The sequence below is a fragment of the Podarcis tiliguerta genome (genome assembly GCF_965153285.1).
Source record: "Podarcis tiliguerta genome assembly, chromosome: 2".
NCBI lineage: Eukaryota > Metazoa > Chordata > Lepidosauria > Squamata > Lacertidae > Podarcis > Podarcis tiliguerta.
In genome coordinates, this window is record NC_139535.1 from 89,133,367 (window position 1) to 89,158,697 (window position 25,331).

A 25,331-nucleotide genomic window follows, 5' to 3' on the forward strand; every position below is an offset into this window, starting at 1 on the left:
AAACAGATCCACCATCTCAGTTGTTCCCTGGCATGAACAGGGCCATAAAACTGCAAAATGTCACAACGGCTGTGTTCTTATAATCCTCACTTTTGAATTAACAATGCCACCTCAGTTTTGAACGTCCCCCTCCCCCCAAACTGCCAGGCAACCTCTACCTTTAGACATGGAAGGACCCATCACATGAAGCATTACCATTGTATCTTCTGCTGCGATGTCTTACTCTCCAGCACAAGCTTCTGATTGGCCAGTTCCAAGTCACGCGCTGTCACATCCAGCTGCTCGTAAACCTTGGCATGCTGTTCATTCATATGCCGTAACATTTCCAGCTGTTTGGTCAAATACTGGAAAGAATAAAGGTTTAAAAGCCCATAAAAAAACAAAACATTAGGGACATAATACCAAAAAACAATTCGGTAGGTCTAAAGCATTTAGTCAAAAGACTGGATGAATCACTTAAAATGCTTTTTGACTAAAAGGCTGCCCCTAATTGGGCAACATGGGTGGGCCCGAATTTACTATTAAAAAACAACAACAAGGTAAGCTACTGCTAAGCCTATCTTAATACTTTGAAAAATGAAAACAGAAAAAGTCCGTGGAAAACAGATGCATTTTGTCAAAAGGGGACAAAGCCATTTAGGCTGCAATCCTAACCCCCCCTTACCTGGGAGTAAGCCACACTAAATTCAGTTCAATAGGACTTACTTCTGAGCAGGCAGGGTTAGGTCTGCACCGTTAACCCCATTTCAGGGACTTTGTTGGAAACTAATCCAGGGACTCAACAAAGCTCAAAGTGACCCTGACTAAAGCTGCTGCCCAGAATGTAAACATATGGGTTAGGGGTGGGAGGGCTTCCCAGGAATGTAAAGCAATGTCTTTTTGAGCTGTAGGCCTTAATCCACCTCTGTTCTACCCTCTTCCATATGTGTTTTTCATCCCTCCCCCTAACAGCACATCTCTGAGGCTGCAGCTCATCCTGGCTTGCGCTGTGGCAGTGAAAATACCAAACAAGCAGCTGTCTACGTTTTCACAGCCATGCTCCGCCTGAAGCAGGAAAACGGGTTATTTGGCTTATGTGTGTGCCTGTGCTTCACCGGTACCTCTATCTCTTGCACTTGCTCCTCATTGGTTGTGTACATCTGTTGCAGAGAATCCTCCAGTTCTTTGTTGCGCTCCAGCAGTGTTTTCCCCAGTTCGGCTGCTAAGTGCAAGTCTGAAAAGTAAAATGAAACAGAACGCGCTGTGAGGGCTTCTCCACCAAGCTCTTTGGAACCAGGCACGTGTGAGCAAGTGATAGGGCTGATTCAATCTCTTAAAAATATTTTTAACCCATCTTCCCAAATCTCAAGGCAGCTAACGGGAAAAAACAACAACAACTACACCTAAATCTACAAAAAAGGAGCTTTCAAACACCTCAGATTAATGCATTAATAAAACAACAGAAGCAAGTACAGCAGTTCAGGTGCCATAAATAATGCATTTTAACTACACAGGTTCCTTCTGTAGTTTTGGATCATAAAAGCCATGTTTTGCTAATTCCTTATGGTTTGGAGACAAAGGAGAAAATACGAAGTCAGAGTGTCAGTGTCCAGGAAGTTGTAGTTTGGATAACTTAATGACCCTCAAGATGAGTTTCTGACCCTCCTCTGGAAGAGGAGCCTCCAGCCAAGTCAGAGGGGGAGGTCACATACCCACCAGCACTCAACAGAAGGCCCAATCCGAGGCAGCTGGTCAACAGTGGAGTGCATGCCTGAGAACCCAATTTTACTGCATAACCGAAGAGCTCCCTGAGAGTAATGGTCCTTCTAAAGTGAGTGGGCTCTGGGTTGTATCAACCTTCGTTGGAATCTGTTGCTTGAATGATATATGTCATTCAACTGCCTATGTCTGAGACTGATGTCTTTGCCCTGCTATGTACAAGATTTCCTCAGTTGTTGATTCCTGTTTTTGGACACCACCCTGGTTTATTTTTTGACTTGGGTCCAACCTTCTTATTGTGTATGGCCCTAAGCCTGCAGCAGATGGTACTGAGAAACCTGCCCTGTCTAACTCACAGACCATTATCTAACCTGGTCCAAGCAGGACAGTGTACAAAACTCTGTGTGGTGTGAAGTAAATGGTTAGAAAGACGCTTTTCTCCCCCTCTCAATATACAGTGGTACCTCGGGTTACAGACGCTTCAGGTTACAGACTCCACTAACCCAGAAATAGTACGTCGGGTTAAGAACTTTGCTTCAGGATGAGAACAGAAATTGTGCGGTGGCGGCGTGGCGGCAGCGGGAGGCCCCATTAGCTAAAGTGGTACCTCAGGTTAAGAACAGTTTCAGGTTAAGAATGGACCTCCAGAATAAATTAAGTTCTTAAGCCGAGGTACCACTGTACTAGAAGCCAGGGTGATTTAACGAAGCTGAACTTTGGGAGATTCAGTACAGACAAAAACAAGCACTTCTTCATACATTGCATTGTTACAACCATGGAATCTGCTCCCACAAGAGATAGTGATGGCCACCCAATGGACCCTTGCTATGTTCTACCTCAGCTGCCTGAGACAGTACGCTTCTGAATATCAACTGCTGGGGATCACTAGGAGGGGAAGGGCTGTTGTGCTCAGGCTGTGATTTTGGGCTTCCCACAGGCATCTGGTGGGCTGAAATGAGAAGAAGACCCTGATCTAGATGGGCTTTCAATCTGATCCAGCAGGGCTGCTCATAAGTTCCATGAAGGTAGTGCAGATACTGCTATTTTTCATGCAAAAGTCAAGCTTCTAAGAAGCGGAGTGGCGTCCACTTTTCACTGACCCAGATTAGACATATGGGGGACTCTAACGTTTTTGAGCATCACTGCAGAACTGGATACCGTCCCCCTCCTATGTGGACTCCCCCCACCTCCTAAGGAGGAGATACTTTATTGCACTGCTGCTTTTATTTATTTATGATTCTTAATTATCGTTTTCAGCAGCTCAGCTGTCGGGCAAATTGTCCTGATTATCTCACCCTAGTGTGGCACAGGAGGGGGGCCTTGCGGCTGCTGAGGTGCTAATTATCTTTTTAGTGTTTTATTTTATGATTTGTTGGTTTCTCCAAGAGCCTCTGCTTGAAGAGCAGCATATAAAACCCCATAATAATGGTTATATTTATCATTGTTATCATTACCGTCATTATCAATGACGATGGCGGCAGAAGCAGCAGACATATGCTTGCCAAAGTTAGTCTGGTTGCAAAGACTCTACAGAAGGCTATGAGGCTGATCAACGAGGGCGTTCCTGTGCCTTTGGGCAAGTGAAATATAGCCCTTGCATCTTGCAGCGGATGCTGCTTCCCCTCTAAAATTAAGGCACTTTGGAGAAGGGCCTGATGCACAGAGTTGACACTGCTGCATATGAAGAGGTGGCCGTTGAAGGCATGGCTGCCCAAGGAGAAGAAGAAGAAGAAGAAGAAGAAGAAGAAGAAGAAGAAGAAGAAGAAGAAAAGAAGGAGTTTGGATTTGATATCCCGCTTTATCACTACCCTAACGAGTCTCAAAGTGGCTAACAATCTCCTTTCCCTTCTGTGAGGTGAGTGGGGCTGAGAGACTTCAAAGAAGTGTGACTAGCCCAAGGTCACCCAGCAGCTGCATGTGGAGGAGCGGGGATGCGAACCCGGTTCACCAGATTACAAGTCTACCATTCTTAACCACTACACCACACTGGCTCTCCTTAGGTGCCCTAGGCACCTTTGATTCAGCCTTGAAACACACTAGCAACTAAAGCAATTGCCTTTGGTCTCATCCGGGAGGACTCTTTCTTAAGTTCTTGCAGACTGATAAGATTCTACTCTCTCTCAGCTTTTCCAAGCCAATGTTGAATATATTCATTCAGGTCTAGTCAACAGTGTCCAGTGCCTTGTAGGGTCAGCCTTTTCACTTACAATGCACTACCAGCGGAGAATGGGTTTATAGCCCTTTTCAATGACTGAGTAACCCTCTGCATTTCATCCATCTCCAGCTCCTGACAAGAGTCCTGCTCAGCCCGGAGGCACAAAGCCATCTCTTCCCACCAGACTCTTCACAGCTGCCTCTGCCACTGTCTGTCTGATCTGATCCTCTATTTGTCGGTGAACGTGTGAGAAGACTTGGGAGTGTTGGTGGCTGCCGCCTGGGGGACAACCTACCATAGACTCCTTCGTGTGTCAGGAAGCGTCAGCTGCACCTGCCCGTTTAAGGAGAGGCTGTCTCTCTGGGGCAGCGCAGCTGTAGGATAAATTGTCCTAATTATCCCACACTGCTGGGAAGCCAAAGGGGGCAGTGCTGCCACAGAGGTGCTAATTGAATCACTGCCTTTCCTCCTGGTTCCCCTGGACTTTAATGAGTAATGCTTCTGGGGAGCTATTGTTCCGAACTGGTTGCTATAGCAGAAGCAGGAGACAAGACACCCACCCACACAAATACACACCTTCCTGTGCTGTCCTCCCTATTCCCCGCACGTGCAGATGTCAGGCTTCAGATAGGAATTAACAGGTCTGGAATCCAAATGCCTTTCTGGTAAATCAGCAGTTTTTGGAATTGCACCCTGCACCTCAGCTCACTTTGGGCAAAGGTTGTACAGAGGGCGGGCCAGTTACACCCCCCCCCCCAAAAAAAGGAGAGGAAATGCATCAGTCTAAGGAAAAGTTGGAAGATGACACTGATTTGCTCAAAAGTTTCATATGCTGATTGATGACAGAGAGATGCACATTTAGAAAGATGCACTACCGTATCATAGTAGGAATAGGTTTGACCTATGTGGTTTCACAGTCTGCTGTGAAAAGAAAGAACAGTGGGAGCCTTGATCGTTCAACCAATCTTGGACTGGACAGCCCTTCAAATGGAGGGCTACCCTCTGTAAAGGCACACAAGGCAATACTATTTGTATAATTAAGCCCACTGAGCCTATTGATTGTGGGATTTGAATATACTAGAATGGAGGGAAATAATTAAATCTAGGTGCATGTGTCCTGTGCTGCATTTGCAACAGTATGCAAATATAGAATTGTTAATTAGTAATCAGATTCAGCTTTTCCTAATTGTCCTTCCCTGCTTAAAACCTGACAAGAAGTACGAGAGAAGCACCAAATTACACCCAGAGGCTGGCCAAGGGCTTTAGATGTATTCCTAAGCTCCTTGTTATATATGTTGATTATTCCTCGGGAACCCGATTTCCGGCTCTGAACACTATACCCCAGGGTGAACTCTGAGAAGTGACAAGCTCTTAATTTTAATAATCATAACGATGCGGAATGACCTGGTCTGGCAGCTGCACTCCCTGAATGGGTCTGATTAAGAGCGGATTGCATTTACGGGTAGAGAGATTTTTATAGGAGCCACCTCCAGGTTTCAAAATGCCCCCAAGAGATTGGAAGCGTGACAAAGAGGGGTTAGTACTGGAAGAGGAAAATAATATGTTCCAGCTTGTGTCAAAAGGGAAATGTCATATTCATTAGCTCCTTGGGTTGTGACTGATGTACTCTTCTTCTCCTACGTCATCTTTTTTTAATTATTATTTGGAAGCTGATAGACCCAGAAACATTTGTGCTGCCTCACTCCAGGTAACAAAGAGCAGAGTTCGCCCTGCCTATCCGAGGATTACGTCAGCCTTGTCCCACCATATGGCTTCCAATTTAATTTGCTGGGGTTGAGTTAAGTGGATTAGGAAAGCCCGGGATCCAGCATCATGGTTTTAAAAACTAGTAATTTTTTTTGCAGGAGCTGTAAAAGGTATAAGAGAAATAAAGCGTAGGAAAATTATTATTCTTTTCTGTGACGGAGGACGTCTTCATCGGGAGGCAATGAGGTTTTTCAGTTTAAAGTAACATCTTAAAGAACTGCTGCTTTCAACAATCACATTTGCTTCTACACAACTAGGAACTCTGCACACATGGACACCAGCAACAGCATGTGAGGAATTAAAAGTGTACGAGCTGTGTCCTGGGCAGGGTGGAGGCCGAGGGGTAGTGAGGTTATGGCGATGTGGGTACACCAGCATCAGCTGCCCTGCCCCATTCAGCAGCAATGCCAGTAGTTAGGAGGGTGGCTCCACGCCACTGCCCTATTGTGCCAGGCACTCCTACTTGAAGGTATGAATCATCTTACTCCCATCAGCCCCAGCCAGCATGGGAAGGAAGGGGACAGAGCTCGCAGCCCCAAGGCTTATGCTTATTTCTGCTTAAGCCTAGATATAATTGTCCAAACTGGGCCTGTCACACAGCACCATCAGAACTGATATGGCGTATTATGTTTTCAGCTATTTTACTTCAAGCATTTATACAAAGCTTTAACGCATTAATCTCTAACTGGTGTAACATAATGTTAAAATGCTACAATAAAGATTAAACTAACTAACTACATTATGGTGCTGGAGGAGACTCTTGAGAGTCCCATGGACTGCAAGAAGATCAAACCTATCCATTCTTAAGGAAATCAGCCCTGAGTGCTCACTGGAAGGACAGATCCTGAAGCTGAGGCTCCAATACTTTGGCCATCTCATGAGAAGAGAAGACTCCCTGGAAAAGACCCTGATGTTGGGAAAGATGGAGGGCACAAGGAGGAGGGGGCGACAGAGGACGAGATGGTTAGACAGTGTTCTCGAAGCTACAAACATGAATCTGACCAAACTGCGGGAGGCAGTGGAAGACAGGAGTGCCTGGCGTGCTCTGGTCCATGGGGTCACGAAGAGTCGGACACAACTAAACGACTAAACAACAACAACAACTAACTACAAAATCGGAAAAGTTACTTAAAAGGCCTGCTGAAACAGAAGAACTTCGCTAGGAGCCAAAAGTTCAACAAGGAGGAGGGTGGTTTGTCTGATCTCAGCCAGGTTCATAATACTGAATGCATGTGGTAGATATGAACCACACGTGCAAGTTATGGGGGACTATTAATTCAGCTACCAAGCAGGGAAGGTGCTCAATTAATAGCGCAATCCTACTCATATTTACCCAGAAGTATGTCCCACTAAATCCAGTGGGATTTATGAGGCGGCAATCTTAAGTCCACTTACGAAGAGGGTCACCTTACTACAGGGTCACCTTGGGAAAATCACTGCAATTTTTCTGTAAAATCAAAAGTATTAGCACTTCTATGCAAACATACAGGCAGATTTGGAATGAATATGTTAAATATTATTCAAGATGTCTTGAAGGAGGAGTTCTAGCAGCTGTCTTTTGTCAGAGCAGTTAAGACAAATTATGTCGAGAGCAACAAGGAGGGCAGATAGCCTTGCAGTTAAGAAAACACAAAGCCGGAAGCAAGCCAGAAAGTCACTGTAGAATGAAATAACACCAGCTCAGGAACCATGTTGCCATGGTGACAGAGATTGCTCTGGGTGATGTTGTGTATTGAGTCAAAGGATTTTATATCTGTATTATTATTGTCTATATTTGCATTAGGGTAAAGTAACTGCCTTTTGGTTTCAGGGGGTACAGCTACTATTGGTTCATTTAAACTGCTGTATTTGGATCCTCTGTCTTATTGGTTTCCTCCAAAAGGCAGGACTGTGATTGCCTGATATTGTTCCCTCCAAAATGTATCCTTTCTAGCTAGTCCCCTGTCCCTATAAATGTAGCTTTCCCCTCCTCAGTCTTCAGTCTTGTTTGCTGTAATAAAGAAGTGTTACTAGAGAACTGTCTCCAGCAGATTATGTCAAGAGAGCTGAAATCACAAACCCCACGTCACAACAGGTGACCCAACACATTTGTCACAATCAGATCAGCTCTAGGGCAACTTAAAAAAATATATATTAATTGTTCCTTCACAAAAAGTGCAACACAAAGAAAGAATTAACCAATCCTATTGTTGTCCCTTCTGTTCCTTATCCCACTAAGGAAAGGGCTGGCTAGATCCTTGTTTAATCAATCCATTAATCAAACTCTATATTGAATTAAGGTTTAATTCAAATAAATCCTTCTATATCTCTCAGGTCTAATCTCAGAGATAGATGGATAGATGATAGATAGATAGATGATAGATAGATATAGATATATGAATATTGGCTCAAGCATTCTCCAATCATAGGCCAAAATGTTGCTATAAAATTATCTATTTTGACCCCAGATTTAGTTTGTCCATCTTTAGAATATCCCCTATAATTTATAAATCTAATCTGTCTCTTTTAATGGTTTAGATTATTTTCATCATTAAACTGTGAGCATCTAGCTTATTTTATAAAGCCAGGTAGTTATCTTTTGATTTACATATCCCAACCAGTATGGCTAGTGACTGTAATTCCAACCACTGTACTTTCTGTGAAGGACACATATCCAGAATTATTATTTACCGTATTAATTTATGAATCACCTTTACATGTGTCACCAGGCGATTTCCATGCTTACCATAAGACAAGCTAAACATCGTTTTAAAAACAGTACAAAAAACAACCGAACAGTGGTTTAAAATCAACTCAAATTGATCGCCTTAGGCAGAGACCTTTTCATCCAGCTGGAAAAGCTCACTGAATTGCTAGCCAAGGCCACCAGAAATTCAAGTGAGTAACCAAGAACACCAGGACATTCCAAGCATCTCCATCTTTATAAAGTGTTTAAGCCTCTCAGGTAATGTACCAAAATGCCACAACTTGGAAACAGTTCTCTTTTGAACTAACACCAAGGATGTAAGCTTGTTCATATCTCTTGTTCCAGAAGGAATCCAGCTTTTCAAACATATCATGTTATTAGCACTAGAATCTTACTGAGATGTTACAAATGATTCTAATGCCATCTTTCAGAAGTCGTTCCATTTCACTATTTTTTCAAGTAACCTGTTTCAAATTCTCATTTTTTTCCACCTATGACTGTGGTTTGTTCAAAACACAATTGGTTATATTCAGAGGTTTTCAGTTGCCTTTAGGAATGAGGGAGGAATCCACATAACTTGGATTCAATTTGGTCTCAGCAAATCATGACTCAGTTTGGGTTGTGGATCTGTTTCAGAAAGCAAGCTCCTTTGGATTCCTGTATGATACAATCTGGGGGCTGCCTCAGTTCTTCTTTTTGTCCTTTAAACTTATAAAAATGGTTAATCTAGCTGCTAGAGCAGCAAGTACATGGGGCTTATTGCCGCCATACACTTCAGAGCACCACACACTTCAGCACAACAGAGCAAGTCCCCGTCATTGTTGTAATCCTTCAACTATTAGGACTGTGATGAGTTCATAATTTTGGACTTATGCATCATTTCCACAGAGAGACCTTGAAACACTGAAATACAACACCCTTCATGCTTTCAACTTCATGCTTTAACAGTCGCTGCTCTTTCTTAATAATTTTCTTGTCGTGAAAACGCAGAAACATAACAATGTCAAAGCAGGCCCGTAGAGACTGCTCTTATCCCAGTTGCGTGTTCCATTGCTAAAGCTTCTTTAATGCAGGTGGTAAGAAAGAAAATCATTATTTTCAGCCTTTTTGAAGCCTCCAAAGAGAAGACAGTACAGTGTCTGCATCTTCCATGAAAATATTGCTTGTTGCTTTGTTTAGGCTTTTGAGTCTGTCTTCTCTCCTTGGTCTGAGACAACTTATGTGATCAGTAGATGTTTCCAAGACTCTTGCTGTTCGGATCTCAATTGCTTTCTTAAGTGTGCTTAAGGAGGCCACAACACATTATCTGATACCATCTCCTATGTCCTGAGAGGGCTTACTTTGAGCATTTTTGATGTCTCGGGTAATACTGGTCTCCAAAGCCACATTTTGTTTGCAGGTCTTTCAAGCCAAAGAAGGCAGATTTAAAGGTTTATCCCTGCCTTTAACTTCTTGTGTTTCAACCTCCAGAGATTTTAAAGCTTTTTAAAATTTATACAGCTTCAGGAAGCTTTTTACGACATGCTTTTTAGGAACCTCATGACCTTCATTCATCATTCCTCTGCTCCACGGCAACTTGACGAGGACTCTAGGTTAGGCAACTAGCCTTTAAGGTGCCACAAGCCTCTCTGTAGCTTTTGCTGCAAGTTTTAACATGTCTACCCCTCTGGAAATGTAACACTCATGACTCCAGACTAAGCTAACCAGAGTTGAGGTTGCTAGCCTTTCTTTACAACTGAACAAACTGTGGAATTCATAACCTTCAGTGTAAAATGATGAAGGTCTACACAACACACTTTAATCGCCAGCTGTCCATTTAATCCACCTCTGTGTAGATATTATATTATATTACATATATACATACACAAACACTAGATATATTATACATACTAAAATACAATTTTTCAAGCATTTGACAAGAGCTTTGAACAACTCAATGTCAAATAAAGAAACCATGTTAGTATTGTGGTACTAAAAGGCCAGCTTAAGTAGAATTAAGAAGTGGAATTTGTCCTTGTTTGGTCATTTCAACTGGCTAAGGAGGGGCTTTGCCAGTCCGAACGATATCAAATGACTAAAAGTCTCCCCACATTAAAAAAAAAAACATTTTGCTTTGCACACCTGAGTCAAGTGTGGGACAACAAGGGAACGTTTTACTGCTTGATTTTGCTGAACATTTAAATTGTTCCTAAGATTCATTTTGGAAAACAGAGCATCAGTTCAGGAATCAAGAATGCAGTGGCAGCCGGTGCCTCCCAAAGTGAAGTCGAAGAGGAACAGTAGAAGAAGAGGAGTTTGGACTTGATATCCCGCCTTTCACTCCCCTTAAGGAGTCTCAAAGTGGCTAACAATCTCCTTTCCCTTCCTCTCCCACAACAAACACTCTGTGAGGTGAGTGAGGTTGAGAGACTTCAGGGAAGTGTGACTAGCCCAAGGTCACCCAGCAGCTGCATGTGGAGGAGCAGGGAAGCGAACCCGGTTCACCAGATTACAAGTCCACTGATAGATGCCTCAAGAAAATGAGCCATGCTACCGAGTTGCATGAAGTCACACATGGTATGATCGAGGAATTAAGGAGGCAGAAGTTTTTCTATTAAAAAAAATTACCCATTTTACAGATGTGGAAGCTAAGAAGTTACAATGCACAGGCTATTTTTTCCCCACTCTCTCTCAGAGCTGAAAACACTAAGCAATTCATTGAAGCACCCCATTTGCCCACTGCAACACAATACCCATTTCATAGAAGGCAAACCAATGAGGCGAAGAGATAAGCAAGAGCCTGGTCCTCCAAACACCAGGCCACTTGTCTGAGGTCACTTCTTTTTTTTGGCTGCAACAACAATACCTATTTCTCAGAAAGCTAACCAGATGATTTCTCAGATAATCTATAGATAAACCCTCCCTTAATGTATTTAAGCCCATAACTAGATCCCTCCCCCCAAAAAATCAGTTTCTTTTTAGTTAAACCACAAAGCACTCCTTTCCTCTCATCAGCCTCCCCACAAAGAAAAGTATCATTTAAAAAATCTCCTCTCGCCAATGCAGCCACTTAAAAGTATGTGGATAGCAAAGTAGTTGCATGAAGGAAAAGAACCTGCTGTTCAATCGGCAGCCACTCATTAGTGTCTGGAGAACCTGCTTGTCTCTATCATGGGCCACACCACCTTTCAGCCCTCTGTAGCAGCAGGTAAGCATAAAGCCTAGGAATCATTTTCACAGACTCTTCCTATGTTCTTAGTGCAACAATATGTAAATCATGTGAATCTACTCTCAAATAGGTTTCTGACCAACTACATCAGAATCAAAATGGAGAGTGGCTCAATCTGATTTGTAACTTCTGCTTCCCACAGGTCAACACCATGATACTTTAATCCAGTTTAAATCTCTTTAAGTTTATGGGCCTGTGTTCCCTGGGAAAGAACTTTTCTGCAAGAGCTGCAAAGGGCACCATCCAGACAACGTTCCTTGAGCATTTTTACTGCCCCAGGATATTCTAAGATGCCCGGTCCTCTTCGGAGTAGCCTAACATAAAGCATTTACAGTGGTAACCCGGGTTAAGTACTTAATTCGTTCCAGAGGTCCGTCCTTAACCTGAAACTCTTCTGAACCTGAGGTACCACTTTAGCTAATGGGGCCTCCTGCTGCCGCCGCGCCGCGATTTCTGTTCTCATCCTGAAGCAAAGTTCTTAACCCGAGGTACTATTTCTGGGTTAGCGGAGCCTGTAACCTGAAGCGTATGTAACCCAAGGTACCACTGTAATCAGTATGAAAACAGTTACCATAAATGCTTACCGACGTTTAGGTGTTATGTGGCATTTAAGACGTCTCAGTTGGCATTTCTTCATTAGACTGTATTTCCCAGCATTTTGCCAACAATAAATAACCTTTTCCCTGTTCCCATACTTGTCTACAACCTGGGTGATCCTTGAATACTCTTACTAAATCAGGAAGAGTCTGTGCTTGCAGCTACCTTTCAGAGATACGCTAAGGTAGAGCAATCAAGAGGCATAAACGTCTACTGTGAACACTGTGAATCTGGGTTATTGTTAACACAGAACCACTTATTGTGTTACCTTAGTGGCAACAGAGATGGTTCAGCCTGCTCTTCCTGCACCATGAAGAGAGCATCCGAAGACTTGGCCACATAAGAGGAGCCCCTGCTGCAGCCTGTTCCTGCGCCAGCTTCTGTCCTAGATTCCAGGAGGAATCCTGCTGGTGTGGGGAGGAGATGCAGCACACCCACCTCCCATGTGGCCTAGAGCTTCTTACATTACCGTAGTCATGTGGGAAGGAGCTGCACTGCAGAAACTCCCAAACTCCTTTCTGCATCCGTGCGTCATACGAAGCTTGGGATCCCGATCGATGGTTGCTCTATTCTTCAGCCCTCGACATAACCAGCTCATTATCTGTGTTGTTCGAGTCTTTAGAAACAGGCTACCTAGGCCCCATAATCCTTTGCACTCACTGCTGCACTCTGTGTAGGTGACTGAGCAGAAATAATAATAATTCTCTGGGAAGAAGCCAGTGGTGCAGAGCCATTACTATTCATTCTCAAGAGCACCGTTCCAAACCGCACCTTCTTCCTCCGGAGCCATGTACCCATTTACTTCAAACGCACATAAGAATCCCCTTCATGCTTCATGTAGTATGACAGTGGCACAGTAAAGACACAAGCATGGTGACCAATAGTAAGGAACAAGTGGGACCTGCAACCAAAATGTTGCAGTATATCGTTATCTCCTAACAGGAACAGCCAGCTAGTCATGCCTTTCCTCCAACTTCTATACCTCAATTGCCCTTCCCAGGTTTTCTTTTGCAACTGGACTCTCAGTGTTCTATGGCTACAAAGTCCTTGGACTGTTTTTGGGGAGAGAGAGGCTGCCACTTTAAAAAAAAAAAAAGGGGGGGGGAGACTTAGTTTTGCAAATCTTGGGGTTTCCCTGAGGATGCAGATACCTCCCCCATCTTGTTTCCTAATGGCTCCCCTTTGGGCTCCCATTCTGTTGACCCTCAGCACCTGAGTTCACTATTAAAGGGAGTAAAACAGAGAAATATTGAAATATTAATAGGTATAGAAGACCAGTCATATGATAAAAGGCTAAAACTATCAGCTATCAAAAAAATGACAGCTTAAATGAAAAAGAACCAGCAGCAAAAGGCTCCATTACTGAAAGATGATATTGGCAATTTAGCAGAGGTTGTGATCTGGCAGAATGTAAGACCCTTTGATTTCCAGTCTCATTGATTCCAACAGGAGTGCTGGATTGTGCCCATTTAAAAAATAATTTCAGGCAGGTATTCAGGAAGGTTTTTCTAAGTTGCAAAACAAATTGCTTTCCCCCCTCCTCCCAGCCTGCTGACGTGCCACAAATGACTAATACAAGTCTATGTCGCTAGGGTTGGAATGACATTTAGGATTCATGAGGCAAATTTTTCTATTTATAGATTAGACAGGGAGAAACATCTGCAGCCAGGTGGCCATTCCAAGGTTCAGAGGATCCATTTTGCTTCTCCCCTGCCCTCAAATCACCCACTGGCTTGACTTTCTAACTGCAATTTCCTTCTAATTCTACTCTCTCCTGCATGTGGAACCAAGTGCTAAAAAGATCTTCCATAGGAGGTTTTCACGGGAAGTTACAGATCAATCTGTGCATAAATAATTCCCTTTCTCCAGAAGATTTGGTGGGGTGTGTGTGGATTTTTCTTTCCTTTAAGAAAATCAATTTCGGAATCTCCTTGACATGTTCCAGTGACCAGAATCTAGTCCATGGAAGGGGCTGCCTTTCCACATTACATTTTTAATCCATGTGAATACTGCTACAAAATGAAGAGGATACAATGAGTTGTGAGGTGAGAAGTGAAAGCTGGGGAAGTTTCACCAGGTGCCTCGTGGGCAGAGGCCAATGCAGTTTTTTCAACATCTCGGTATATCGTCAAAAAGCTGATATCGTCCAGCCCTACTTAAGGCTGATTGCATTAGTATTTCCTATAATACAATTTAACTGTGGAAATTATTCATGAAGCACTTCTGTGCCCACAATTTTTAATATTTTTTTTTAATGCTGGAAGAGGCTCTAAAACCAAGCGAGGGCCAAATGTAGCATTTTATGCCTCCATAGCTGGCCCTCTGAACTCTCCTCAGGCTACACCCCTCACCTCCTCCACATCTTCTTTGAGTGGTTTTTCCTGGCTGCAGTATGCCCTTGAACTCAAGTTGCTTGCTTGGATGAAAGATAGAGAGGGATGTGTGTGTGCGAAGAAAGTAGCCTACCGTACAAAGAAAAAAATCACATTAATTGCTCCACCATCTACTTTGGCCTCTGGCCCTTGGGTTCAAAAGGGTTTCCCTGCTCTAAATTTAATAACTAAATATAATCTTTGCCTCTGCATCTTACACAGGCCACTGGTTTAGCAGTATGGCAGCTCAGCAGTTAAGAGAAAAAGTTTCCACTAGCTGAACACACCTGCTTGTTTAGACTCATAAATAAATAAGAGCTTCAGATACTGCAGAGATAGCCAGCAGCATCCTTCTGACTGTGCAGATTTTGGGTCAAACAACATCCAGCCAATCACAGCAGTACAGCCCACAGTGCCAGGCAATCTGCATCACACTTCTTCAGAGCAGCACAGCCAGATTTATGAGGCAAGTTGGGAAGCTTTCTGCCACTCCATGGAGTGACCTTTTTCATTCCCTTCTTTATCCACAATGCTTCAGTCTGGTGTATCTGAAAAGTATTTCTGGCCATGTCAGAAATGAGAGTTATTGTACATTTGTTTACAAAACCTAGCCAATAAAATAACCCATGTATTTCTGAATTCCCGTCAGTGTACGGACTTGAATTTCAGAGTTGTTAACTGGGTGCAGAGAGAGACACTGAAGAAAGTTTTAGGCCCCTTTCAACTCCACCCCAAAAGCCTCCCCACTAATCAAACAAAATATACACCCTAGCTTTAGCAATAAGGCTGGCCAAGTTCATTGCCTAATATTCATTGGCAACTCATTAGGCAAATATTCATTGCCTAATTATGAAAGAAGAAAAAAAGAAGGGTCTTGTGCAAATTTAATTAAACTACATATTTCTAACTGACCAATCTGGCTGAGAAATTTCTGGGCAAGCCATGAGGTAGCAATGCTCTTGTGAATTACCTAAAGTTGTGCAATATGGGCTAGAATTGACTATCTGTGTCTATGTGAAAAGACTTCAATCTCTCTCGGAGGAGAGATTCCCCGCTATGTCCTACACAGAACGGGAACAGACCAAATGTTGGAAGGATGGCATCCAACGCCTCTTGACCCAAATTCAATTACAAGATCTTCAGGTGATCATGAAGATGGATAAGAGGCACTTAAGATATTGTCTCTTCAGGTCCAATGCAGAAAGGGGTTTAACCACGATTGCCTCTACCAAAAGTTCATCATGGCTCCCACTTATCAAAACGGAGCACATCCAAGCTAGTTATTTGACAAAGCTCCCACTTGCCATACTAAGGATCGCTTTTACAGAATTACGATTCCAATCGATGCCCTTGGCGGTGGTGGATGGTCGGTACAGCAAAGTACAGTACAAGGAGAGACTTTGTCTGTGTGGGCAACCTTGCAAAGAGGACCAGTACCACTATTTATTTCAATGCCTGCTATATATAGAACCAAGAGACCAATTTATAAAACTCTTGCTTACGAATGGAACACACTCGAACAGGGTGGAAAGGGTGAAATGGCTGCTGGGTGATACTGATGACTTCGTAACTTATAAAGTAGCACTATATGCGTTGGCAGCTAAGAAGATCAGGAGAAAAGAACTAGATAAAATAGCGGTCAATTGCAAAGGTGATTCAGACATTTAAGCTGGCACATTTTACCTGAGAACCCCCTGCTATTCTATCGTATGCAACAAATAATTTTTAGGAGACGTGATTGTGGTTTATTGTATCTGCAGTGCCTGATGTTTTTATTGCTTTTCTTTTTGTTCCCTTTGAGAATGATGCCATGGCCTTTGGCTAGTGCAATAAAGTAATTTTTTTATTACCTAAAGTTGTGATTAGGATGGTTTTACATAATCCAACAATCTTTTCTTGCCAACCGGGTCGTTTTTATCAACCTCCTCATCTAGCAATATACTTTTTTAAAAAATTGTTCAAGTTTTAAGATATATTCACATTTCATATGAGTGGCAAACCTGCTGATTTACATGTTGAATACATTTGCCCAGAAACTCTATGAAAATGTTCAGATTCTTAAAAAACAACAACTGGAGTATTAGCAATGCTGAAGACACAGGATGTAACTGCACATTCTTCGTCACCGCAACATACTCCAGGTTAGTTACCGTCAAGTAAAATATTACATTGCAATTATCCCTTTGAAGCCCGTTAAAATGAATACAGTACTTTGAAAAACTTTTGCAGTTAACAGCTACTCTTCTGTATCAAAAGATTTATAGACACCTAGTGGAAAGTGCAGCAGTTACATCTTGGTACAAGGATGAAGCATAATGAATGCCGGAGCCCACAGTGAAAAGACAGTAATATCATTTTGTGTTGTTACATGTGAGCAAAACAAATGACAAGTGGCCTAAACAGACTATGGATCCTGAGAGAGAGAAGAATGCTTAGATCTGTGCGCTGGAGTTGGCATTAACATTATATGGCTTAAGTGTACACATATGGTATGTCTGCATTAGCAGTTCATGTCTGGTTTACTGCTGGAGCTATTAGGTATTTTCCTACTGTTTATGTTTGGTTAGCAGTAATTTGTTGCTGCTTCTCTTTGCATAGCTGAAAGTCAGTAGTGCTGTACAGGTGGTCAGCAAACACCTGCTGGCCCTTTCCTGGACTTCCATGAACTCATGGGTCCCAAATGAATAGAATCTATGCAAATATACCTGAAAGTGAATATCCTCCTGTATATGTAATCTAGTATCCTGGAAAAATGAAGGTTTCCCAGTCATGCATACATAAATGCATACAAGAGCCTATCCATGTTCAAACAGGACACACAGGGCCCTTAAACAGATGGAAGTCAGGATCATGCCTGCTGGCTCTGCTCCTATCTCCAACCTATCCCTCCATATGTTGATTTGTCCCCAAATGCAACTCATAAAAAGGCTTGGGAGAACCCTGTAACGAGTTCTGTCTTCCCAGGTAAGAGAAATACTTAGGTAGATGGCTGTTTTGCAATGCAGCCTCCTTCATCCTAACTCACACATCACATAATGCAAAGAAGAATCCTTTCTTACATGCTCTATTTACCAGTTACTACGTGGTTTATTCTCAGCTTAGGAAGGCGGGGGGGGGGGGGAACAGGTGAGAAGAACAGCAGTGCAAGCAGAACGGATGTGAAGTACTTCACTACTGGAGCAAACTATTGTTGTTTCTGAAAGTAAGTACAGATGCCCTCCCACCCCCGTTTAATGGCTGTTGACTATATTCCTCCTCCTTGTTTGCCACCAAGGATCACAATGGAAACAAACAATGGCAGATATGTGTGTGTGTGTGTGTGTGTGTGTGTGTGCATGTGCACACAAGTAATTAAAATCCATGTTAAACCATGACTCTCAGTTGATAAGCCTGGGACAATCACCATCTCTTAGCCTAATCCAACTCAGAGTTGTTATAAGGGAAAATGGGGGGCCAATCACATCACCCTAAGCATCTTGGAGAGAGAGTAGAAATGTAAAACATGAAGGAAAAAAATGAAATAATTGTGTATATCACTTGCATGAACATCATGCCTGCTGGGCCATAGCAGCTAGGCAGGCTATTTGGCCTGTGACAGCAATTCTCTTCTGGTATATTTATTCTGAACTAAATAATAAGCCAAGAAGTAGAAATATTCCCCTGATTCTTTATAGTTTAGGTTTCCTAGTTCACTCCCTTGAGCTCTCATAGCAAACATTCCTTGGGAAGTTACTGCATTATGTCAGTAGAGCCACATCATCATGTTCCAGCTGCCAGAAACAAGGCTCATTGTCTCCACTTCTCTCCACAGCTCTACCTTCATTCATGCATTCCAATTGCAGGACTTCCTTAAAGGAACAAGGCCACACAATGCATGTCTTCAGCAAATGGGAAAAGGGTTTCTGATTAAACAAAATCCGTGTTTACACTCTCGCTCTGCCAAACCGGTTTTTTCTATAGACTGTTCTTTGCAAGCATTAAAGCAACATAAGCTACAATTTAGTGGCATTGTTTTAAGTGTAGTATTACAGTGCCATCGCCAGCTGTTTGTCAACAATAAAAGCATGTCTAAAAATAAAAAAGCTACAAAATCTTAATGCTGGAAACAAAATAAACCCATTTGTCAATATTCATCAAGTTCAATGGCTGAATTAAATCTGAAACTATACACAGAAGCTGATATTACCTGAAAAAGGCTCAGTCATACTGCTAAATCTGAAATCACTTAATATACCCAGTAGTTTTTTTCTATGAAAAGCATTCTAAAAGCAAAGAGCTGAAATAAACCTGAAAGTCAACTAGTCTAATCCCCCCTTTTTAAGGAACTAGTATTTCTCAGACAATAACATAAACAGTTAGTAAACACGCCACCTAAATTATTAGAGTCAAGGGTGTAGGCTTCTGTTATATTCAGGAACAGGAACTCTGCAAAGAGTGTGTAGATCTCAAATTTGCACACACTCTCCAAACTGATTCCAGTTTAGTTTTAAATGAAGCCTTGCCTTGGAGAGAAATATTTTTGACTGGTATATATTTAAGGGCAAGGAGAAGAGGAGGAGGAGGATGGTCAGGCGAAGAGCAAGGTCATGTGCAGTGTACTTCAGAATTCAAAAGACATTCTTCATTTAATTTTCAACACCACAAGGGAAAGAAAGCTATTTTCCCTTACAAACAGAAGCTGATATTACAAATAGAAGCTGCTATTTCATCATTCCACATAGGCTACCAGTTGACTTTAGCCATGTAGAATACTAAATACCCTGCATTACAAGCAGAGAGCAAGAGGGATCGATGTGCATCATTCAAACATGGCTTTTAGATAAGAGACATAATTAATGAAAAGGGGGAAAACCCTAGAACTTATTATTTGTTAATACAGTACTTCACAACTGCCTCATGTGAAGTCTCTAGGCGGTGAAAGACATAACTAAACTGATAGTTCATGCAAGTAAACTTACTGAGGCAGAGACGTGAATATCCAAACAGCTGGAAATTCAGAGAAAATAAAAGAACCTAGTACTGTATGGAGATATTATGCTTAGAATGTGGGTATAATGAACCAGTAGCTAAGTGGTTAGTGATCATATTAACCCTTTGCTGAATTCCTACTTAAAGTACCGATTTCTTGGGAGGCAGCTTTTATTATTCATACATAGAGAACACCTTTGATAACCGAGCAAAATCACATTATAAACTGGAGTCATCAAGACCAATGCCATTCCCACATTACTTTGCCTTTAGCCGTTTCAGCATTTAACCTGCAGGAAAGGTCACTCACCCTGTCTGAATCTGCTGCCAAATATTACCTTGCCTCCGTGACCCCCAGAAGGCTCACATCCTGATCCTCTTAGCAATGCATAACACACACTGCACCTTTTAAAAGCTTCCGCATTTCCCAACTAAAAAAAATGACAAGCCTGCAATAACGTGTTAAACTTAAGAGACAGTAATCAACCAGAGACTACTATTCCGCCTCAATGCAGTTCCATAGAATACAATACTATAAGTACTTGTCAGCTTTGTGTATTGTACATATTATCTGTGGTTGTAGTTATTAAGCAATAAACATCTTTTCCATGTTCATATTCCTAGTTGATTTAAGCTTCTTTATTACAACCACTATTTTCCTGGACCCTGTTCCTCAATAACTGTGACAGTTTATCAGCATGGAACACCACCTGCAATGCCCGTGGAAAATTATGTTTACTGATGTTATGCTAATGTTACTGTTGGCTTGCTCCCATCCTAGGCACTTAGGTGTTGGCTCAAGTTTTTAAAATGGTATGCAAGGATATGGTAGCTCTCCAAATTGCTTTCATCCTCTGGAAGCATCAGTTCTTTTCATATTATTCAAACTCCCTTCCCATTCACCTAAGCAAGCATAAGTTCTTGAACACTGTCACACTTTGGGTTCAGTGTCACCAAGCAAGCGCCCATAGTGACCTCACTTTTTTGGGGGTGGGAATATATCGTATTTACTTTCTTGATGCTGCCTCAAGAAATTGAGGTCAAGTTGTATGCTGTTCAGGATCAAGTCAATTGTGTTTTAACCTAGATTCCCTACACAGAATCCTCACTTTTGCATTCCATCTTAGGATCCTGCCTTCCTTTTGATGGGATGGAGCAAGTTGAAACACCCTATCCCCCAAATGTAAGGCCACAACCTGGCCAAAGTACACCTAAGAGTTAAGGACATGCTTAATTCATTGGGATATAAAATGCTTAGCTATGGCTCTCTCTCCACAATACAAGGGTATTGATTTGATCTCCAGTTTCATGAATGTTTTGCACCTCTAATATCTAGGCTGTGTATTTTTTATTAGTTTAAGTGTGTGATGATGTAAATGGAATGTTTAGTCTTTTCTCATTTCCTCCTCCGCAACTGAAGTTATGAAAACTTACGTTCCAACAAAATCTCCTAAGGCTATGAGCATCCATGTGAAGCTATTAGTTGAAGAGATTATCTCACCAACTGTTATGTCTGCATTTAATTCAATATTACAGTTGTATGTTTATCTTCAATTCCTTTATTTTACTGAGCATAGGAAGGTTCATTTTTGGGGCTCTCATATAAGAAAAGGAGAGATTTCCTAATGGTCAGTAAGAGTTTGACACAAATAATATTTTGATTTTTTAAATGCAGCTCATTGCAGCTTGTACAGCAAATATTGCTTATGTTGAAAGCATACGGCATAAATTTGTGGCTGCTCGTTTAAAAAGAAACGTACAAAACAAATTTCTATCTTTCAAAAAAATATATGGTTCACTTACTTTTGGTTGTTTGCAACTGAAAACTTTCTCCATTCTCATTATATCTCTCTCCCATTTCCGTACAAGTCAGTTCTTACTGATTTACAATTGTCTGTAACCAACATGACTTAATCTAATCTAAACTAGCACTAACAGCTAAATAGTTGGACTCAAATCAAGTGCCGTGACCAGTTTTGCAGAGGTCTAACACCACTAATACTAATGACATGATAACGTATTTTTTCCATTTGGATAACTTGGGGCAAAATGTATGCATCTTTCCCTGGGTCTACAGAGGCCTTTTAACTTAAAGAGTTCCCCATTGATGTACGGTGAAATATTAAATTTACAATTCGATGGTTATCTCCCCTGAGAGATGGTGCAGGTATTGAAGGCGGGGAGAGAATGGCGTTTCAGAAGTTGGATTAGGAAGCTTTTTCCAGCCTATTTGCTTCTGTGTCCCTATCCCGTTCTGCTAGGTCATCCTCTGTGTGAAGATCGTCATGGCTTTGGTGCTATAGTGTTTGGTTTTTTTATACGTTTCCTTACCTTGCTCCAAGTCCTGTTGGTCGTACCAGGGTTCCTCTTCCTCGCTTTGAAACTCTTCCATCCTGTCGGCGCTCAGCATTAGCTCTCCTACTCCGGAAACATCCAAAACAGAGCAGTAAAGCAAAGAGAGAACGAGCTCTCAAAGAGAATACTGCAGAAAGATATGTACAATCAAGGGTGAGAAAAGACCGGAGCTGGGGGAGGGGGAGCAGAGGGGATCTTCTCCCAAAGACCCAAGCTGATGAAGGCAGGATCCAGTCGCCAGGCTTTAAGGCTGGGAATCGGCCAGCAGGTCTGATCCTGCGCAGACGTAAGGTTGGGACAATGGCTTTGCAGATGTGCTATTGTGATCAGTGCTGCTGCTGCTGCAGTAGTAGCAGGCATCGAGCTCTCTCTCTCTCTCTCTCCCTCTATCTCTGCATCACCTTCCTTCCTTCTCTCTCCATCAGCCCTTTGGCGAGGGAGCGAGAGCAGAGAAGACGTGGCGTACGGATTTCCCCGGCCTTTTTCTTGTCCTCCACGCCAAAATCTTGCTTTCAGGCTGGGGGCGGAGGGATTATTAAGTCTTTGTTACGGACGGGAACCAGAACCTGAAGACTGCAAAGGCTCTCTTACTTGCGCCGACTTCGCTGGGTGATGATGCACAAAAGAAAGAGCAACCTTCCAATGCAGCCAGTTCCTATTTGTGCAGCTCGGTGGAGACCTCTAGCATGGAACTGCTGCAAAAAAAATTCCATGCAAAAGACATGGGCGCGGGAGGAGGGGAGGAGGGAGAGGGAGAGCAGACCTCCCTCCTTTTCCCTTTTTTTTTTTTTTTAACCCGCCCGATCCTTCTCATCAGAGGAATTCCAGATGCATTTTAGCTGCTAGGCGGATTTGAGGCTTGCATTCCTCCAGGATGTAGAGAGCTAGGGGCGGAGCCGTGGAAGGTGCCAGTCAAAAAGCAAAACAAAACCCAAATCTGTGAATCTGCACATAAGTGGGAGGTCCTTTTTACTACGGCAGCCTGCACAGCTTTTACTTTGCGCGCTGGGGATGTGTGTGATGTTGGGTAAGAGCCAGCGATGAATGTTTTCACGACAGCTTATGCTGGCATTATTCCTTGCCATTGTTCCTTTGGAAAATCCTTGCTCTCGCTGCAATAAACGAACAATCCGACTTGGGGGGGGGATATGATTCCATGTCTCTTATTAATTAAAATAGATGGGAGGCAAGATTGTTCCTTGCAATAGGAGGTGGCAAATAGTCTTCCTAGTGGAGGACAGAGTAGGAAAGCTTGGAACAGGGGTAGGCATCTGAATTTGATAGAGGGGTGCTGGTGATTCCATATCAACTACTGGCAAAAGAACTTAATTTCATGTGCCACCCTTCCCCAGGGTTTAGTTCAGAATCTAGTTTTCTTTAATGAAAAAATAGTGTCCTTGAGCATGCGCTGAGTGCCATTTCTCGATCAGCCCTCACACACCTGAGTTAGGAGAAAGCTCACTTGGTTCCTCTATAGAAACCAAGCAATAGCTATAGGCCCAATTCTGCAAATAGCTTTATGAAGATGTTGACCTAACGTGTGGCAACTGTAAAAAAACAAAAAAAACCACCTCATGTGAGGGATTATTAGGGAAAGGAATTAAAAATGAAATTGCTAATATGCCGTTATACAAATCCGGCTGCACTTTGAATAATGCCACACCCCAAGAAGGATATTTTTTGATATACTGCAAAAGAAGTTCCAAAAAGGGCAACCAAAAAGATCGAGTGGTTGGAGTAATTCCCCAATGGGGGGGAATCAGTATGTTAAGCTTTTTAGTTTAGAAAAAAGTCGCATAACTAGATGAAATGACAGATATTTACAAAATTATCCTTCATGTGTAGAAAGTGGATAAACTTTTCTCCCTTACTCATAAAACAAGAACCAGGGCCCATCCAATTAACCTGAATTTTGGAAGATTCAGAAAGACAAAATGAAATACTTCTTCATAAGGTGCCCGGTTAAACTATGGAATTATCTACAACAAGATGACTTACAAATGATTTTAGACTGATTCATGGGTGGCAAGGTTATCAGTGGCTACCAGCCATGATAGCTACATACTGCCTTTAGTATCGGAGGTAGTGTGATTCTGAATATACATTGTTGGGCATTACAAGTGGTAAGAGTACTGTTGCCCTCATTGGCATCTGGTTGACCACTGTGAGAACAAGATGCTGGGCTAGATGGGCCTCTGGTTTGATTTAGCAGGACTCTTCATTTATGAGCCTACAATATAGATAACATATAAGTGGTGGGTGATACAGAAGGGAGAAGGAAAGATAAATGCTGGAAACTGAATAAAGTAGAAATTAAGAAGGATGTGTGTGAAAATATATATCTTGTCAATTTTTACTATGGCAAAGGAAGAGTAGCTACCACACTTGGTTTATACACAAAGTCATTAATGAGGATAATTCAAATTCCCTCAACAGCCACATATATACTTTAAGATAGAAAAAAGGAACTATTTTAAAGGTCTGACCGTATTCTGAAGCAAACTGTGGCAGTTGACTTGGGTAGCAAATTTGGGAGAGTGTGCTAATCATCTCTTAAACAGTTCCTTATATTTGTACAGCTATGTTTAAAAAGTATTCTTATATGTATGACCATACCTTTATGTTCCACAAAATAACCAAAGGCCCTGAAATGTATCTGATGTGTGCAAAGGGTTTGGACAGCTCTCCAGTTTCAGACAAGTGCCTTCCCTAAATTCCCAGCCATATTTGGATATGCCAGAATTTGAATTACAGACTTTTTGCATGCACAGTATGCTTTGTTTGCACACTGTTAAAAATATGGATGTGTACTTTTTGCCTATGTTGCCAGAACATAGCATGGGTGGGTACAATTTTATGCATACCAAAATCTCTCAGCCAATCTTGCCATTTAAAGTTTAGAAGCGAGTGGAGGATGGACCAGATGAATTAATAGTGGAACATAAATATGTGGAAGATAAATAGGTTGAACAAGTGGGAAAAGGGTGAACGCACTCTTCTGTGCAAGGGACCAAAAAGCTAGTCATGAAATACTTTAGGATAATAATTAAGAAGATGTACTGTAGGGCTCCAATCTTATACACATTTAAGGGGAGGAAGCCCTCCTCAACACAGTGTGAAAACAAATATAGAACTGAGCCGCAAGGCGATATAAGGGGGGGGGGGATAACCCTGGGGTGTGCATGAGGCAGGAGCGCGGGAAATGGTGGAGGCAGCAATGAGAAGCAGGCGGGGCGAGGGAGCGGTCTGCGCTTCAGGCAGAATTGGAGAAAAACCGAGAGGTTTATGTTTTTAGTGTGGAGACGTGCGAAGGCGGCGTCACCACAACTGAGCAGAAATGCCTTTTTGCCCATGGAGAAGATGGAGGGATGCATGATGCGTGCGTGCCTAAGGACCAGAGAGGCGATGATGATGGAAGAGAGGGAGGCGGGCTTAGCGTGGCTTTTCCCGATCAGGGAAAGGGGGCGGCTGCTGCCGGGGACGGAGGGAGGCGCGAGGAGGAGCCGCCTCTCTCTGACGAGGGGA

The 25,331-nt window shown here is 42.4% G+C and overlaps 1 protein-coding gene across 5 annotated transcripts in view; it reads right to left on the reverse strand.

Moving 5' to 3' along the window:
- Window positions 1-22,915, reverse strand: part of CDR2L (cerebellar degeneration related protein 2 like) — a 31,770-nt gene extending 8,855 nt beyond the window's left edge. The window contains exons 1-4 of one of the 5 annotated variants that reach the window (XM_083430069.1): window positions 22,398-22,915; window positions 21,783-21,933; window positions 1,101-1,213; window positions 196-344 (exon numbers count right to left, since the gene is read on the reverse strand). In XM_083430069.1, the coding sequence (XP_083286195.1) occupies window positions 196-344; window positions 1,101-1,213; window positions 21,783-21,861 (341 nt within the window). In that variant the 5' untranslated portion in view covers window positions 21,862-21,933; window positions 22,398-22,915. Of the gene's footprint in view, window positions 1-195; window positions 345-1,100; window positions 1,214-6,953; window positions 7,031-19,993; window positions 20,066-21,782 lie in introns of those variants that run through there. The other 4 variants (XM_083430068.1, XM_083430067.1, XM_083430071.1 and 1 more) reach the window with 4 other exon arrangements.
- Window positions 22,916-25,331: the final 2,416 nt, after the last annotated feature.